Raw genomic sequence first — 19,351 nt, forward strand, 5'->3', positions numbered from 1 at the left:
CGGCGGCTCCAGCGGCCGCCATTTTCCTCCAGAAGAGGGAAGAGGGCGGGAGGCGGGGGCCGTCCCCTGGGGCCGGGCGGGCCGGGGCGGAGTCGGGGGCCGGGCGGCGGAGGGGCCCGGCCCCCAGGCCGCAGGGGAGGCTGCTGCGGCAGAGTTAGGCCGGCCGCGGTGGGAAAACCGTGGGCGTCCCCTGGACCTCAGCTTCCCATTAGGACGTTTCCGCGGTGGGTGCCGCACGCCGCAGAGGGGGCAACGCTTTCACAGGGGTCTTCGCATTCCACCCGCACACAGCAGCTCCTGGAGGGAGGCCAGGAAGACACTATTAACCCATTTTGCAGACAGAAAACTAAGGCTCAGAGTGGGGAGGAGACTTGCCCAGGGACACCCAGCGAGGTTGTGGCGTTGGGACTCGATTCCTACTCCGCCACCTGCAGCGCCCTTGCCACCAGACCACTCTGCCTCACCTGGCAAAGGATGGGGCGGAGCTAAAGGATTAGTTAGAGGAGTGACTGGCAGGTTTGTTTTTGTTTTTTTTTAAGAGCTGCCTTTTTCTATATCACCCAGATCAGAGCCTCCTAAGAAATACCCAGAAGTCAAGCCATGGATCCACCTGCACGTAAAGAAAAAACCAAAGTTAAAGAACCTGTCAGCAGAGTTGAGAAGGCCAAACAGAAATCAGCCCAGCAGGAGCTGAAGCAGAGACAAAGAGCAGAGGTGAGATTAAGGCGGAGGCTCTGTATGCCTGTAGTCTGCTGGAGATGATGCTGGAATAGAGAAATAGCAGAAAGAACTGACAGCGATCCCTACTTGCCTCCAGGCAGGATGGGTGTTCTCCCAGATTTAGAGGGGAAAACACTGAGGTTCAGAATGGTGAGGTGGCAGCCCAGAATCACATGCCAAGTTAGTGTCAGAACCCCAGCCTGGTGCGGAGCTTTTTTGGTAGAGACCCAAGGGAAGGAAGAAAGGAAAAAAAAAAGTGGTATGTAAGGGGAAAGAAGGAGTCAGAATGAGGGAGAGCATGCAAGTGTCAGACACCCCCAGTACAGATGTTCTGGATTTGGTGCAGAAAGAAGCTACTCATGCCAGGTAGAGGCCCAAGCCAGTGTGTTCCTTTGTTCTCTCAACGATTACAATCAATTTGAGAATAAAAAGCTTTAAACTTTACACTGCCGATATTGAGCCACATACAGACATGAGTATTTTATTTTAGTATTTAATGTCAGGGAAAAGCTTGCTGGTCTCTTTTCCCCTCTTTGTTTTGTTTATTTATCTGTCTGTTTTGTCCATTTCCTGTCTTACATCCTTTTACCTTCCCATGGACAACTACTTTTTTTTATACTCTTACATTCAAATATATTAATAGAGATCTTTGAACAATATACAATAGTATTTTAAATTTTTACATTAATAAAATTCCTGCATTTTATTTTGCATTTTGCTTACATTGTTTTTTTAAGAACTGTTCATGCTAATATAAGAATCTAGTTTATTCTCATTAATTTTTATAGTAGTCTATTTTATGCATCCATTTTAGTGCATTTATTCATTCTTACAGGGATGCACATTTAAATTATAGTATTTTTTGCTATTACAAACATTGCTGTAGTTAAAAGCTTTTAGGTGTCTCCTTTGGCACTTGCCTTAGAATTTCTATAGGGTATTTAACTAGAAAAATTACTGGGTACATTCTCAATTTTACTAGACATTGCCACATTGCTTTTTTTTTTTTGAGATGGAGTCTCACTCTGTGACCCAGGCCAGAGTGCAGTGGCGCAATCTTGGCTCACTGCAACCTCTGCCTCCCAGGTTCAAGCAATTCTCCTGCCTCATCCTCCCGAGTAGCTGGGATTATAGGCATGTGCCACCACGCCTGGCTAATTTTTGTATTTTTAGTAGAGACGAGGTTTCACCATGTTGGCCAGGCTGGTCTGGAACTCCTGACCTCAAGTGAGCTGCTCACCTCGGCCTCCCAAAGTGCTGGGATTACAGGTGTGAGCCACGGCGCCCAGCCTGCCAAATTGCTTTCAAAGGAATTGTATACATTTGCACTCCCACTAGCAGTGGAAGAGGATTCTCATTCCTCATTTTTTTCCTAACACTTGATATTGTCAATTTTTTTTTTTTTTTTTTTGAGATGGAGTCTCACTCTGTCTCCCAGGCTGGAGTGCAGTGGTGTGATCTTGGCTCACTGCAAACTCTGCGTCCTGGGTTCGTGCCATTCTCCTGCCTCAGCATCCCGAGTAGCTAGGACTACAGGTGCCCGCCACCACGCCCGGCTAATTTTTTTTGTGTTTTTGAGTTGGGGTTTCACCATGTTAGCCTGGATGATGTCAATTTCCTGACCTTGTGATCCACCCACCTCGGCCTCCCAAAGTGCTGGGATTACAGGCGTGAGCCACCGTGCCCGGCCGATATTGTTAACTTTTAATTTTTGTTAATCTGATTGATTCATTAAATATTGGCCAGGTGCAGTGGCTCACGCCTGTAATCCCAGCACTTTGTGAGGCTGAGGTGGACAGATCACAAGGTCAAGAGATTGAGACCATCCTGGCCAACATGGTGAAACCCCATCTCTACCAAACATACAAAAATTAGCTGGGCGTGGTGGCGCGCACCTGTAGTCCCAGCTACTTGGGAGGCTGAGGCAGGAGAAATGCTTGAACCCAGGAGACGGAGGTTGCCAAGATCGTGCCACTGCAGTCTAGCCTGGGCAACAGCGCTAGACTCTGTCTCAAAAAAAAAAAAAAAAAATGAACTGCTAGTATGTGCCAGGCACTGTTCTAGGAATTTGAGTCACATGATGATAAAGCAGAAAAGAATCCCTGCCTTCATGGATCTTGCATTCCAGCAAGGGGAGGCAGTAAACATAATAAGTAAACTTACTAGTGCATTTGAAGGTAATATGTAAACTGAAATCTACCTTTGGATTAAGGCAGACCACCTGAGAGCTGTGGTCCTTTACCTTCCCATTCCTACCTGGATCCAAGTCCCCAGATGATGTGACTGCATTGTGCTTTGGTGAACAATATGAGGGTTGCTATAAGGAACAGCCCTGAAGCAAGAGAACAGAAGCTACAGATCAGAAAACCATTGATCAGAGAAATGGTGATATAGCCAAGGGAGCTCTCACTGGAAGAACAGAGCTATCTACACTTCTGTGTACGACAAATGCTCTGGGAAATGGAGAACCAGTTGCCAGCCCATATGTGGTTACTTCACACCAATCAAAAGTGACTGTGGAGAGCACCCCGAATTTGGAAAACCAAATGAAAATGGAGTATCTGTTCAGAACGAAAATTTTGAAGAAATTATAAATTTACCCATTGGTTCAAAACCATCCAGATTAGATGTCACCAACAGTTAAGAGCCCAGAAATTCCTTTGAATCCAATTTTGGCCTTTGACGATGAAGGTAGATGGTGTTCAAACACACAGAATGCAGAAGTTAAATCAGTATTTTTTATGAAGAACCAAAGTCAAAATTTAATGAGAATTTCTACAATTAATGGAATTCCTTTCATGCTGTAAAAAAGCATCCCCTCTTCCAATTTTCTAAAGATTTCTTGACTATCATTTTGAACAGATTTATTAAAACTAGCTAAAGACAACAGACAGGATAGCTTTTCTAATAATTTTCATCAGTAGAAAAAAAAATACTCCTTATTCTTCAGTACTTTAAAATGGCTTTTTCCAATGTGCTCCTTGTTAGCAAATTAGTATTTTTCTGCATTCTTTAAAAGACAAGAGCATTTGGCTATAAAATGATTGACTAGGTATCAGGGAAAACCCCACCCCCAATATTTAACGTGGGTTCTTTTCTATTTCCCTAAGAGTCTCAACTGGTCTGAGAAATAAAGGGAAAGAGTACAAAAGAGAAATTTTAAAGCTGGATGTCCGGGGAGACATCACATATCAGCAGGTTCCATGATGCTCCCTGAGCCGTAAAATCAGCAAGTTTTTATTAGTGATTTTCAAAAAGGGAAGGAGTGTGCGAATAGGGTGTGGGTCACAGAGATCACATACTTCACAAGGTAATAAAATATCACAAAGCAGATGGAGGCAGGGCGAGATCACAGGACCACAGGATAGGGTGAAATTAAAATTGCTAATGAAGTTTTGGGCACGCATTGTCATTGATAACATCTTAATCAGGAGACAGGGTTTGAGAGCAGACAACCTGTCTGACCAAAATTTATTAGGTGGGAACTTGTCCTAATAAGCCTGGGAGCGCTACAGAAGACGGGGCTTATTTCATCCCTTGGGCTTCGACCGGAAAAGATGGCCGCCTCCAAGGGGGCCGTTCATAGACCTCTCCTCAGGGGCGCATTCTCTTTCTCAGGGATGTTCCTTGCTGAGAAAAAGAATTCAGCGATATTTCTCCTATTTGCTTTTGAAAGAAGAGAAATATGACTCTGTTCTGTCCAGCTCACCAGCAGTCAGAGTCCAAGGCCATCTCCCTTGTTTCCTGAACATTGCTGTTATCCTGTTCTCTTTTCAAGGTGCCCAGATTTCATATTGTTCAAACACACATGCTCTACAAACAATTTGTGCAGTTAACGCAATCATCACAGGGTCCTGAGGTGACATATATCCTCCTCAGCTTATGAAGATGATGGGATTAAGAGATTAAAGTAAAGACAGGCATAGGAGATCACAAGGGTATTGATTGGGGAAGTGATAAGTGTCTGTGAAATCTTCACAATTTATATTCAGAGATTGCAGTAAAGACGGGCATAAGAAATTATAAAAGTTAATTTGGGGAACTAATAAATGTCCATGAAATCTTCACAATTTATATTCTTCTGCCATGGCTTCAGCAGGTCCCTCCGTTCAGGGTCCCTGACTTCCCGCAACAACTAGGATTGACTAGGCATGATTTTTTTTTTCACGTAAATAGTTTGGTCTTAAAGTTTAACAGCTTAAAATTGGCAAAAAAAAAAAAAAAAAAAAAAAANAAAAAAAAAAAAAAAAAAAAAAAAAAAAAACTTGCCTTTTACCAAATACTTGAAAAGTAAGTACCTCTTTGCTACAAGTAGAATCAATAGGGGAAAGTTTAAGCCTGTTTTTTAAAAAATATTATTGTAAAGAGTTCTATTTGTAGAAGCAAATTATAGGCAGATTACCAGGTTCTTATAAATACAAACTTGTACATGGACATTCTGCAAACCCAGCTGTCACATTCTTGCAACTCCTTTTGCAAAAGGATACTAAGGTTTTAAAATGTGAAAAAAACATTATTTTTTCAGAGCAAGAAAATAATTTACTGTTATCTTAAATAATGTATAAAGTTTTTCCAGATAAACTAATCAAATAAATTAGAACAATGTGACAACATTGCAAATTTGTTATTAGATGCATTCCTTCTAATGGTACCAGGGGAGGATGTTACTGATGAATCAAGTCTGTTTCTGAAGTCTGTATGTTGCTGCTGTCCCCAGTGATGGTGGGACTTATCTCTGCTCTACCTGATCACAAATTATGTTAGGGGGAAATAAAGATTTAATATTTCATTAAATAAAAAAAAAAATTTGGTTTTGCTCATTTAAGAGCAACAAGAAAATGGTGGCATGTTGACTGTGTTTGGCTGCAGGGCACGGACCTTCATGGAAGTCCTCGCTCCACAGGGCATACACCAGCTTTTCACCTTTCATTCTTATTCTTCACTTTTGCTGCTGAGCCTAGCTGTACAAATTTGCACTTTCATTTGCTAATGTAAATTCAATTTATTTTACCATTTTAGAGACTACTAATGATTAAATGTAGGAGAGGGCACACATGTTTTATGTGGAATGTTAAAGGATAAATTTTACCACTCTGATGTGCTGGATTTATTAAAAGAGATTGGTTAAACTGCTAGGTTGAATGAGAGACTTCCTCTATTGTACTCTTTTTTAAATCCAAGCATATGGTCTTTAGTAACAGCTTGTTAACTTGTTAAAACATTAATTTGGGGTTTTTCCCTATTAGTTGTCTATGTACACATAGTAATTATGTTAAAATCCATTTAAAAAAAACCAGCCCTGTGAAACCGTCCTCTGTGCATATTGTAAGGATAGATGTTGAGGACATTGTTCATGTCCTTATTGACAACCTTCTGTAAAGTTCTACAGGTTAAATTTATTTGTCTGACTTCAAATCTCAGCTCCTCCATAAATCCCAGTTCTTTCCATGTGACATTGGACAAGATACTTATAACCTCTCTGAACCCCCAGTTCATCAGTTCCTCCTTGGTAAAATGAGGATAACATCTACCTCAGAAGACCATTAAAAGGAATGGAAATACCATTTGTAAAGCCTATAGCGCAGTACTTGGCAGAGGAAGCATTTGAAAAATGGCAGTGATTATGATCAGGAATAATCTTGTGTTTCCAAGCAGGCAGCCTGCTTTTATTTTGTGGATTCTAAGTTGAACAACTGCTGAGTTCCTGTTGACCTGCTGAAATGCAACATTGCCGCACTCAAGCAGCAGCTGGCCCGTGGAGCTCTTGAGATGTGCTAGGACCGAGCCAAGCTACACATGCATAGCCACATATAGTCCTCACACCAGGGCTCGAAAACAGGAGTTATTGTGACTCCCATTTAACCTTGGTTAATCCGATACATAAAATATATGACCTTGTGAGGTAGGCAGTATTATCCTCACTTTAAAGTGATGGGAGTAGAGTACTGTAGTTAATGAGGGGCAGGCGTGTGGTCTAAACATCTTCTGACCTTTGTCTGTTGCTTTTTGCCTTGCCCCCTACAGCTGCCTTGCTGTTTTTTTCTGTTGGGTTGGTTGGTATTTTTGTTTTGTTTTGAGATGGAGTCTCTGTCACCCAGGCTGGAGTGCAGGGGCACGATCTCAACTCAGTGCAACCTCCACCTCCCAGGTTCAAGCAGTTCTCTTGTATCAGCCTCCTGAGTAGCTGGGATTACAGGCACCTGCCACCATATTTTTAGTAGAGATGGGTTTTTACCATGTTGGTCAGGCTGGTCTCGAACTCCTGACCTCAAGTGATCCCCACTCCTCGGCCTCCCAAAGTGCTGGGATTACATGTTTGAGTGACTGCACCCATCCTGTTTTTTTGTTGTTGTTGTTGTTTTAATCTTTATTGCCTGGAATGTAATGCAACAAGACCCTTTGTGGGGAGGAAGAGAAAGTTTCTATTCAATTCTGCAGATGCCAGATTCCAGAAAGTTAGATGTGAAGGAGAGATGTGGGAGGTGAATGGGAATGGAAGGCGCATCGGCAGTGGAAGCACCGTTTGACACTGCTGGGGTCTGTTTCCTTCTTGACCGAAAGTCATTTTTGGCCTGGACACTCTGACCCATTTTGAGTCTCCTCTTTCTCCTGCCATCTTGCCTCCTTGATCTGAAGGTCTCTTTAATATGCCTCTCAGTCCCTAGCACAGTAATGTGCAGATTACAAATGCTAGTAAATACTTACTGAATGAAGCAAGTGGAGGTTTTAAAACATATATATATGTGAATCCGGGCATGGTGGCTCATGCCTGTAATCCCAGCACTTTGGGAGGCCGAGGCGGGTGGATCACAAGGTCAGGAGATCAAGACCTTCCTGACCAACATGGTGAAACCCATCTCTACTAAAATACAAAAAAATTAGCCAGGCATGGTGGCGCACACCTGTAGTCCTAGCTACTCAGGAGGCTGAGGCAAGGGAATTGCTTGAACCTGGAGCTGGAGGTTGCAGTGAGCCAAGATCATATCATTGCATTCCAGCTTGATGACAGAGCAAGACTGTGCTCACACACGCACGTGCACACACACACACAAATTATATTTAATATATATATTATACATATTTAATATATAAAATATATATTTATATATATTTGTGTGTGTGTTAAAAGTATATTTATATAATGTGTGTGTGCAGCTTCATAAAACACCCAACTATAGAACATGACCAGTCACTGGGAAGCTTTGCGTACCCCTTTTCTGTTTGTGTACCTCACCCTTCCCACCAGCAGTACCCTCTTTGCTGTATTTTATGCTAATCATTCTTGCTGTTCTATGTTAATTTACTGTCTATGTACTTCTAAATAATATTTTGTGGTGTAACAATATATTGTTTTGCATGTGTCTGAACTTTCATATATGTTATTGTGATGGGTTCTCTTCACTCGGCTTTTTTTTTAACCATTCAATTTTATTTATTTTTATTATGGTAAAATATACATAAAATTTACCAGTTTTATCAGCCACATTCTGTGTTGCAAGAATCATTTGCGGTAGTGTTGTAACAGTTTTCATCACTGCAGAATTCCATTTTTCTTAAATATGACGGGATCATTCAAGCTTTCTAGTCAGTTTGGATCATTTTACTTTTCCTAGGAACTTGTTTCATTTAGGTTGTCAAATGTGTTAACACGGAGTTCATAATGTTTTATTTTAATTTCTGTTATGTCAGTAGTTAAGTCTTCTTTCTAGTTCCTAATAATGTTTATTTGTGCCCACTCCCTTTTTTTGTTTGTTTGTTTGAGACGGAGTGTTGCTCTGTCGCCCCGGCTGGAGTGCAGCGATGCGATCTTGGCTCACTGCAAGCTCCGCCTCCTGGGTTCATGCCATTCTCCTGCCTTAGCCTCCCGAGTAGCTGGGACTACAGGCGCCTGCCACCTCGCCCGGCTAATTTTTTGTATTTTTAGTAGAAACGGAGTTTAACCGTGTTAGCCAGGATGGTCTCAATCTCCTGACGTCGTGATCCGCCCGCCTCGGTCCCGAAGTGTTGGGATTACAGGCGTGAGCCACCGCGCCCGGCCGCCCACTCCCTTTTTATGTTGATCTGTCATGTCAGAGGTTTGCAAGGTTTTTTTTTAGTATTTTCAAATAACCATCTTGCAGTCTTGGTGATTCTCTCTATTGTAGGTTTGGTTGCTTTTTCATTCGTTTCTGCTCTTATTTTGTATTTTCTATTTGTCCTACTTCTAAGTTTCATTTTTCCCCCTTCCTTGTCTTTTCAATTAATCAAGTTATAGCTCCTCTACACACACACATTCTCGCTCTCTTTCATATTTTTCTTCTACAAATTAGGAAGTTTTGTGATCTGTTTCTGTTCTTTAGTGGGTGGATTAAGGATAAAGAAAGGTGAGGAATAAGGTGTAGTTACCCTGCCTTTCACCTGAGGATGTGTCTTGCCATCTTCTTTCCATCACCACTGCCTGCTGTAGGCGATATTCCCATGACCTCCTTTCTGGACTGTTGTAACATATGTCTCCTAAAGCACAGATAGAATTACGTTGCTTATAGCTGGGCACAGTGACTCACGCCTGTAATCCCAGCACTTTGGGAGGCTGAGGTAGAAGGATCACATGAGGCCAGGAGTTGGAGACCAGTCTGGTCAACATGGTAAAACCTCCTCTCTACTAAAAACAAAAACTAGCTGGGTTTGGTGGCGGTCACCTGTAATCCCAGCTACTTGGGAGGCTCATGCTGGAGAATTGCTTGAACTTGGGAGGCAGAGGTTGCAGTGAGCTGAGATCACACCACTGCACTCCAGCCTGGGCAACAGAGCAAAACTGTGTCTGAAATAGATACATATATAGCTTACACATAAGCTATATATACATATATAGTATATAGATAAGCTATACATACATATATGTATAGGCTATATGTATACATATATACACATATATATAGGCTATATACATGTATATAGATAGGAATATATAGCATAGAGTATATACATATATACTATATAGTGTATAGATAAGCTATATATACTACATAGTACATATATAGCTTATATATACTATATGTATATATGTATATATAGCTTATCTATAGTATATATACATATAGTATATATGTGTATATAAAAGCTATACATACATATGTGTATATATACTATATGTAGCCTATAGTATATATAGCCTATGTATAGTATATATACATACTATTAGTATATACGTTGGGAGGCTGAGGTGGGAAGATCTGTCATGTCAGAGGTTTGCAAGTATACCATATACTATATATACTCTATATACACACACACCATATATATAGTATATATAGTTAGTATATATAGCTATATAGTGCATATAGCTTATATGTATACTATATGTAGGCTATATATTGTATATATACTATTATTATATATATACACACATACTTTGGGAGGCCAGGGCAGGAGGATCTGTCAGGTCAGAGGTTTGCAAGTATACTATATACTCTTAGTATATATAGCTATAGAGTATATATAGCTTATATATTATATATACTCTACTTATATAAGCTATATATACTAAACATAGTGTATATATACTATATATATATTCACATTGTTCCCCTGCACACTTATCTTTGCTGGCTCTCCAGAATCTGCCAGGTAGAATCCAGATTCCTTGGCATGGCATTTAAGACCCCAACATAATTTTCNTGGGAGGCCAGGGCAGGAGGATCTGTCAGGTCAGAGGTTTGCAAGTATACTATATACTCTTAGTATATATAGCTATAGAGTATATATAGCTTATATATTATATATACTCTACTTATATAAGCTATATATACTAAACATAGTGTATATATACTATATATATATTCACATTGTTCCCCTGCACACTTATCTTTGCTGGCTCTCCAGAATCTGCCAGGTAGAATCCAGATTCCTTGGCATGGCATTTAAGACCCCAACATAATTTTCTTGCTTTCTTCAGCTCCCCAACCCCTACTCTATGATATCCTTCATATTGGCATACTTGAAGTTTCCAGAACAGACCCTATACTTTTCCATTACATTTATTTACACATAATATCCTCCCCCACCACCTATCATGTCCCATGATAGATTTTAAGCTGAGATGGCCCATTTTGCAGCCTTACAGAACTAGACCAGAAGATATTTGTGGATAAATCTATCTTCCTGTATGTAACTTCTGCTTCACTGGTTCCTCCATCTGAATTGGCCACATGCTTGCTGAAAAGACTTGTTTTCTTCTTAAGGGATCCTACTAATCCCTTAAAGACCAAATCAAGCCACATGCATCGCTGCTGCTTTCTTGGTTCTCCAGATGGAACTAATATCTAACTTTCCTATTCCCAGATCACTGTCCCTGCATTACCACTACTGGTGAAATTCTGGTATTTTCAGAAGGCACCACCTGTTATGTCAGAAGATGCGTTGTGCAGCTGCTTCCATTGCTAACAGATGTATCTCTTTCTCTCATTCAGATCTATGCCCTCAACAGAGTCATGACAGAACTGGAGCAGCAGCAGTTTGATGAGTTCTGTAAACAGATGCAGCCTCCTGGAGAATGAGCTCCCCAGGTTCAAACCAGATGGGACCCTGAGAGCTTTGTTTGACAGGGTGTTGCCAGTTTTAAGCTGAGATGGCCCATTTGGAGCCTTACAGAACTAGGCCAGAAGACATTTGTGGATAAATCTGAACTCACTTCCTATGTGTAACTTCTACTTCACTGGTTCCTCCAATCTGAATTGGCCGCATGCTTGCTGAAGAGACTTGTTTTCTTCTTCGAAGACAGTGGTTTTTGTTTTTTGTTTTTTGTTTTTTTTAAAAAACACACACACAAAAAAACCTTTTCTATTGTTTGAGAAAATCAGTATTTCTTATGAAACTATATCTTCTCCAAAAATACAAATAAAATACTAATAAAATGTTCATTTACTGATACTTTAGCAAGTGCCTAGCCATAGAAAATGGAATACAAAGTAATGTAATAGGTAAGAAAAGTTGAGGTGAGCAGAACGCACCCTCTCTCCTTCAGGAGCTTGGCAGAGAGGAGAGAAAGAACATGACTGCTTCCAGTTTTCATTCTTCCTGGAGCTAAAACTGCAGACCCTGCTGATCTCTAGTTTGTAGTCACACAGATGTAAATATGTGACCCCTTTACTCCCAGATGAGTCACTAGTCAGGGTTAGAGGCCTGAAGCTAGGATTTCCTCACCGGTGATTGTGGAGAGCTAGCAGCAGGCTTGCATCAACAGCAAGAGGGGAGTGCAGGTGCTTTTTGTTTTTTGTTTTGTTGGCTGCCTTATCAGACCTAGAAACAGATTTATGATGGAAATATTCAGACGTCCCTCAGAAACCGGCCACCACCCCTCCGCCATTCAACTGCCATTTTTAGGTGTAGAAATGTAAGGTTGTTCCTGCTTCTGACATTTGTATCAAGAATGGTAGTTCAGGCCGGGCGCGGTGGCTCAAGCCTGTAATCCCAGCACTTTGGGAGGCCGAGATGGGCGGATCACGAGGTCAGGAGATCGAGACCATCCTGGCTAACACGGTGAAACCCCGTCTCTACTAAAAAATACAAAAAACTAGCCGGGCGAGGTGGCGGGCGCCTGTAGTCCCTCGGGAGGCTGAGGCAAGAGAATGGCATAAACCCGGGAGGCGAGCTGAGATCCGGCCACTGCACTCCAGCCTGGGCCACAGAGCGAGACTCCGTCTCAAAAAAAAAAAAAGAATGGTAGTTCATACCTGTGAATGCTTAGTAGAGTTATTTTAATGCTGAGCAAAAGAAGAGATTGTTCTTCTAGGATATTTCATTTCCAGAAATTCCTTGGGAGTAGGGGGAGCAGGACTTAAGAGAGCTGAAAAAATACCACTCAGATGGGGCAAAGAGGCAGACACTGCCACCTCCTTTTCTCTAAGCTGGAAATGCTGGAAACACCTCAAGTTGTCCCTGTCTCCTCTGTCTCCCTGCTGCCTCTGAAGTCACTGAGAATACTTTTCCCATTGCTCTGGCATATTTTAGGAGTAAACTGGGGAGTTAATGGGATGTTAAACTTTCTACCACTGTGGAGAATGTGTTTTTAGAGGCCAAGTTATAATTAAGGATAATCTCTACATAGATTATCTCCACAAATGGTAATTAGGTTCTGTAGCATCCTGCTAAATTTTTTTGAATGGAGTTTTTGTGTTTTCAGAGAGGTAGGTGTTTGGAGGGAGCTGTCCCTATAAATATACAGAAATACTGTCATGCTAAAAAAAAAAAAAAAAAGCAGTTTTGGAGCCAAATGACCTGGGGTACCCAACTACCACTTAACCTCTCTGAACTGCCGTTTTCCCTCTACATAATGGAATGATATTTCCTTCCTGTCAGGAGTGTTGTTGAGAAATAATGTATGTAATAGATACTCGGTGTCTTAGTCCACTTTGTGCTGTTACAGCAATACCTTAGATTGGGTTTGTGTGTTTGTGGGGTTTTTTGTTTTGTTTTGTTTGTTTTTTTGTTTTTTTGAGACAGGGTCTGGCTCTGTTGCCCAGGCTAGAGTGCAGTGGCATGATCTCGACTCACTGCAACCTCTGCACCTTTGCTTTCTGGCTCAAGCCATCTTCCCACCTCAGCCTCCTGGGTAGCTGGGACCACAGGCATGCACCACCACGCTTGCTAATTTTGTTTTTTTTTCGTAGAGACAGGGTCTGACTTTGTTGCCCAGGCTGGACTCAAACTCCTGAGCTCAAGTGATCCACCCGCCTCAGCCTCCCAAAGTACTGGGATTACAGGGATGAGCCAACATGCCTGGCCTAGATTGGGTAATTTATGAAGAACAGAGATTGGTTTCTTACAGTTCTAGAAGCTGGGATGTCCAGTGTGGAGGGGCCTGCATCTGCTGAGGGCCGTCTTGCTACATCATCCTGTGGCTGAAGGTGAAAGGGCAAGGGAGGGAGAAGGAGACCAAACTTCATCCTTTTATTAGGAACCCACTCCCAAGATAACTAGCCTACTCCAGCAATAAGACAGCATTAATCATTCATGATGGCAGAGCCCTCATAACCTAATCATCTCTTGATGTTTCCACCTCTTACCACTGTTGCATTGGGGATTATTTCTAACACATGAACTTTGGGGGACACATTCCAACCATAGCACTCAGAAAATGTTACTTCCCTTTCCAGCCACCTTTCAGATTGTTTCATGGGAAATGTTTTCAGATTGCACATAACCAGGAAAGACATGATCATTGTGTGGAAAGATTCTTAGTTGGGAACTGCTTGTATTAACATCTCTCAGCCTTGAGTATATTCTTCTCCTGGAGAAACACTCTATAGGGCACAGTTTTTCAAATTGCAAGTGGTTGTAAAATCAGTTTAGTAAATTATGACCAGTGTTTCTTTTCAATGAAATAAATTAGAAAATACCACATGTGGGGCCGGGCACGGTGGCTCATGCCTATGATCCCAGCACATTGGGAGGCCAAGGAGGGCAGATCACGAGGTCAGGAAATCGAGACCATTCTGGCTAACACAGTGAAACCCTGTCTGTACTAAAAATACAAAAAAAAATTAGCTGGGCGTAGTGGCAGGTGCCTGTAATCCCAGCTACTCAGGAGGCTGAGGCAGGAGAATGGTGTGAACCTGGGAGGTGGAGTTTGCAGTGAGTGGAGATCGCGCTACTGCACTCCAGCCTGGGCGACAGAGCAAGACTCAAAAAAAAACAACTACCACATGTGGTAAGGATATTGTTTGGTGAAACTTTTGTTTTAGGCTTACATACACATGAATGTGTATACTGCATTTGATGTAAAAATTATTCCTTACTGTGGGTTGTGGTAAAAAAAAAAACAAAAAATTGAGATACAAGAGGATACCTGAACCAAGAGAGCAATGGGTCATCTTTGTATTCCCCTTCCCTTTTTTTCTCCCCTGCTCTTTGAGTCAGGGTCTTGCTCTATCACCCAGGCTGGAGTGCAAGTGGTACAGTCACAGCTCACTGCAGCCTTGAACTCCTGGGCTCAAGCGATCCTCCTACCTCAGTCTCCCAAGTAACTAGGACTACAGATGTGTATCACCACACCCAGCTAATTTTTTAAAATATTTTTGTAAAGATGGGTACTCGCCACATTGCCTAGGCTGGTCTTAAACTCCTGGTCTCCCAAATGCTAGGATTACAGGCATAAGCCACCATACCTGGCCTTTTATTCACATTTTAGAAAGAAAAAGATTTATCTTCTACCTCTTAAGAAATACCAGGGTAAGGGGTCCGGAAGCCATTGTGTCCATAATTGGAATAACGTTGAATGCTAAGGGTCTTATAAATATAGTCAAAGAAAACTAGGAACACATCATCTCTGCTTACCTGCCCAGAATTCCTTCATGCTGATGTGGTCCATCCCCAGTTTCTCAGAGGTACAGAGATATTTTTGAAGCCTTACATCTAAAACCAATAATGACAACACTGACTTTGGAAGTCAAGCTGCCTGGGTTTGACGCTAAGATCCACTACTTGGTGATTGTGTGGGCAAGTGTTAATCTCCCTAAGTCAATGATTTTTTTTTTTTTTTTTTTTTTTTGAGACAGAGTCTTGCTCTGTCACCCAGGCTAGAGTACAGTGGCACTATCTCGGCTCTGCCTCCTGCGTTCAAGCGATTCTCCTGCCTCAGCCTCGTGAGCAGCTGGGATTACAGGCGCCTGCCACCACGCCTGATTAATTTTTGTATTTTTAATAGAGCTAGGGTTTCACTATGTTGGTCAGACTGGTCTCGAACTCCTGACCTCAAGTGATGCGCCCACCTCAACCTCCCAAAGTGCTGGGATTACAGGCATGAGCCACTGTGCCTGGCCCCCAAGTCAATAATTCTTAAGTTTTTTGGTCTCAGGGTTTTTTAATTAAAGGCTTGTTGTATATATCATATTTGCTTTATTAGAAATTAAAAGTAAGGCCGGGCGCAGTGGCTCAAGCCTGTAATAAAGACATTAAAAGTTTAAAAAATATTTACTAATTCATTAAAAGTGATAACCCTTACAGGATAACACAATAACATTTTGTGAAAAAAATTCAAAATAATCATTTAGTGAGAAGAGTGGCATTGTTTCACATTTTTGCAAATCTCTTTAATATCCAGCATAATGGAAAAAAGCTGAATTCTCATATCTGCTTCTGTATACTGGATTCTCATCTTGTTTTGGTTGAAATATATGAAGAAAATGCGGCCTCACATTGATATGTAGTTAGAAAAGGGAAGGGTATTTTAATAGCCTTTTATGATCATTGTAGATAAGCTTTACTACTATACCAAAACTCAGCGAGTGGTGGTTTCTTAAAGGTTAGTTGCAATATAGAATCTGATAGCACGTTAGTGATCTTTTTGTACTCTGTTACATTAAAATCCTTTGGTCTTTGAATCTTTCCCTATGAACAGATCTTTCACCCATGCATGATTTTGTAACATCATGCACTGATCATTTAGAAAATACTGGTTCGCTGAGTTATGTGAATTTTCTAAATGTTACCACGTTGCATTACACAACGTCAGAAATATTTATTCATTAATATCCACACTGATCTCACCAGAAAAGTCTGAGTATTGGAAAATGTCAAATGCCCAGTGACAGAGTTTGGATACAAGTTTTCTAAAATTCTGCTTTTCACTTGGAAGCTCAAATTTTATCCTTGGCAATAAAAACTATTTCTTGAAGCAATAGGCTGTCTCCCTTTATATTTTCAGAAAGGCAAGTCTGAGCAACCCTAGTTTGTCAATCATCTTTTGGTGTTTCATAAGAAAAGAAGTGAGTTCAGCTCAAACTCAAACCAGTGCTTTTCCTCCAGAAAAACATCATCACTGCAGTATGCAGCAGGAATGTTCTACGTGTGCTTTCCATTTAATTCCACAGAATATTAAAAAGATGTGTACTCGGCCAGGCACGGTGGCTCACACCTGTAATCCCGGCACTTTGGGAGGCCAAGGCAGGTGGATCACCCGAGGTCAGGAGTTCAAGACCAGCCTGACCAGCATGGTAAAACCCCGTCTCTACTAAAAATACAAAAAATTAGCGGGCTGTGGTGGCAGGTGCCTATAATCCCCGCTACTTGGGAGGCTGAGGCAGGAGAATCACTTGAACCCAGGAGGCAGAGGTTACAGTGAGCCAAGATCACACCATTGCACTCCAGCCCACGTGACAAGAGCAAACTCCACCTCAAAAAAAAAAAAAAAAATTTACTCAAGGGTAAAGGTTTAATAAAATTAATACTTTTTACTAGTTCATCATGACATTCTTGAGTTTTTTGTTTTTTACTGTGAGCCTGCAGCAGTGAAAAGCACAGTAACTAGCAGTACCGTTTAGGACCACTGCCTTGATCCAAACCAGAATGCCAGGCATGTTGCCCACCATTGCTTTGCTCCATTGGCAAAAATGTCAACAGAGTGACATTTCAGTCCCAGTTTTAGGATTAAGAAAACACGGTGGCTCACGCCTGTAATCCCAGTACTTTGGGAGGCCGGGTGGATCACAAGGTCAGGAGATTGAGACCATCTTGGCTAATATGGTGAAACCACATCTATACTAAAAATACAAAAAAAAAAAAAAAAAATTCCAGGCATGGTGGCGGGCACCTGTAGTCCCAGCTACCTGGGAGGCTGAGGCAGGAGAATGGCGTGAACCCAGGAGGCAGAGCTTGCAGTGAACTGAGATCATGCCACTGCACTCCAGCCTGGGCAACAGAGTGAAACTCCATCTCAAAAAAAAAAAAAAAAAAAAAAAAAAAATTTGACCCTGAAAGGGTCTCAGGAACCCTAGGGGTCCACAGACCACACTTTGAGAACTGCTGACCTAAAACCTGTGATCAGCGCCGGGCGCGGTGGCTCAAGCCTGTTAATCCCCAGCACTTTGGGAGCTGAGACGGCGGATCACAAGGTCAGGAGATTGAGACCATCCTGGCTAACATGGTGGAAACCCCTCTCTACTAAAAATACAAAAAATACCGGGCGAGGTGGCGGGGCCTGTAGTCCAGCTATCAGAGAGGCTGGGCAGGAGAATGGCGGAACCCGGGAGGGCGGAGCTTGGAGTGAGCGAGATCCGGCCACTGCACTCAGCCTGGGCGACAGAGTGGGCTCCGTCTCAAAAAAAAAAAAAAAAAAAAAAAAAAAAAAAAAAAAAAAAAAAAAAAACCTAGTGATCACCTACCTCATTGGATTGTTTAGGGGATTATGTAAAATAGTAAAATTCAAGGAATGGTTCCTGCCACATAGTAAGTTATATGGTATAATATAGTAAGCGTTATACATTTACTGTACATAGTAAATGTTAACTATTACAACTATTATAAATTAAAATATGTATATATGGGAAGAGAAGAAGGCTAGAGGGGACAGAAAGCCATCTAACATTTATTTAACATATTTTATATACCATTCATTATTCTAGGTGTTTTATGTTCATCCACATAAAACATCATGTTGTTCAATCCACAAAAGAACCCTGAAAAGAAGTAAATCCTCCATTTTACAGATAAGAAAATAGGCTTAGAGAGATTAAACGTTTTATTCAAGGTCACAGGGCTAAAAGAGTAGCAGATTCTCAGTCACTTGATTCTGCTTATCAGACACAGGAGTAGGACTTCAGGTTAGGAAGAAGGGACTAGAAGTTGACCAGGAGGGAGATCTACACTCTCTCTCAAGTTTAGGACAAAGAGAACTGCCTAAACCCCGCTGGCTTCATGTATTCATTTGAGAAGTGCAGATTTTAAAGTCTCGGCCTCCTCCCTTGTTTCTAAGAGGAAGCCCAAGAAGAGACATTCTGTTTTAGAAAACCACTGTCTGAGGAAGTGAAGGCACTGAATGAGTAGCCTTAGTATCTGACACCCTGAAGCCCATATGGAAGTATAACCATATTCTCAGAGAGGTGCAAGGAAGCATAGATCCCTCTGTTAACCAGCTGTCAGCTGACCTGTAACTATCCTAGTGTCATTAACCTACACAAAAACTGGAGGCAATTAAGTATGAATTATTGCTGTTACAATCAAGCCATAATTTACACATCCAAATGGGTATTTTACTTTTCAAAGCTGTCCTCCTGGGGGTCTGTATATTTAACTCTGCTGCTTCACTTAAAATGGACATGGAAATTCTCTTTCAGAATTGCATCTTCTTCCTTTCAACATAGTTTCAAATTTTAGAAGCAGCCACAAGTCGTTTGAGTTCAAATATGATACCTAATTTGATTTAAGAATAGAACATAATTGGCTAATCTCAAATGTTAGGTTTTTGGAAAGAATTTAGTCAGTTCAGAATAAAACATGTTTTTCGCTTTTTGGCGTTGTTCAGCACCTATTTAGTCAGGCATTGTTACAGCTGCTTGGTCCTTAAGAATTTATGTGAAGACCATTTTCAAACTGGAGTTCCTAAAATGCTTTGATTAAGGGGAGCATCACATTGAAATGAATGTAGAGCACTGAAGGACATAGTATTGAAATGTCTAAGCCCGTGTATATTTGTAAAATTCTTACCACATTATAGTAACCTTGTATGTAACTTACTAGAATCCACAACTAAATCAATTCACATACAAAGTGAACATTTCTGAGTGTCAGGCACTATGGCAGATAGCAAAAATACAAAACCTAAACTGAAGGAGATAAAAAGTCATGGAACACAGGCAAATCCATCTAACTAGGAACA

At 41.4% G+C, this 19,351-nt stretch overlaps 1 protein-coding gene across 1 annotated transcript; it reads left to right on the forward strand.

Moving 5' to 3' along the window:
* The first annotated feature begins 125 nt into the window (after positions 1 to 125).
* Positions 126 to 11,618, forward strand: SVBP (small vasohibin binding protein). The gene is made up of 3 exons (XM_017881971.1): positions 126 to 224; positions 565 to 714; positions 11,169 to 11,618. Exons 2-3 carry the CDS (start codon positions 601 to 603, stop codon positions 11,253 to 11,255), a joined length of 201 nt encoding a protein of 66 aa, XP_017737460.1. The 5' UTR covers positions 126 to 224; positions 565 to 600; the 3' UTR covers positions 11,256 to 11,618.
* The last annotated feature ends 7,733 nt before the right edge of the window (positions 11,619 to 19,351 follow it).

The sequence above is a fragment of the Rhinopithecus bieti genome, unplaced genomic scaffold (genome assembly GCF_001698545.2).
Source record: "Rhinopithecus bieti isolate Rb0 unplaced genomic scaffold, ASM169854v2 scaffold_12155, whole genome shotgun sequence".
NCBI classification, from domain to species: Eukaryota; Metazoa; Chordata; class Mammalia; order Primates; family Cercopithecidae; genus Rhinopithecus; species Rhinopithecus bieti.

Coding starts and splice junctions, on each gene's coding strand:
- SVBP (XM_017881971.1), top strand. CDS start 601: ATGGATCCACCTGCACGTAAAGAAAAAACCAAAGTTAAAGAACCTGTC. Junction 715..11,168: donor AGCAGAGACAAAGAGCAGAG/GTGAGATTAAGG, acceptor TCTCTCATTCAG/ATCTATGCCCTCAACAGAGT.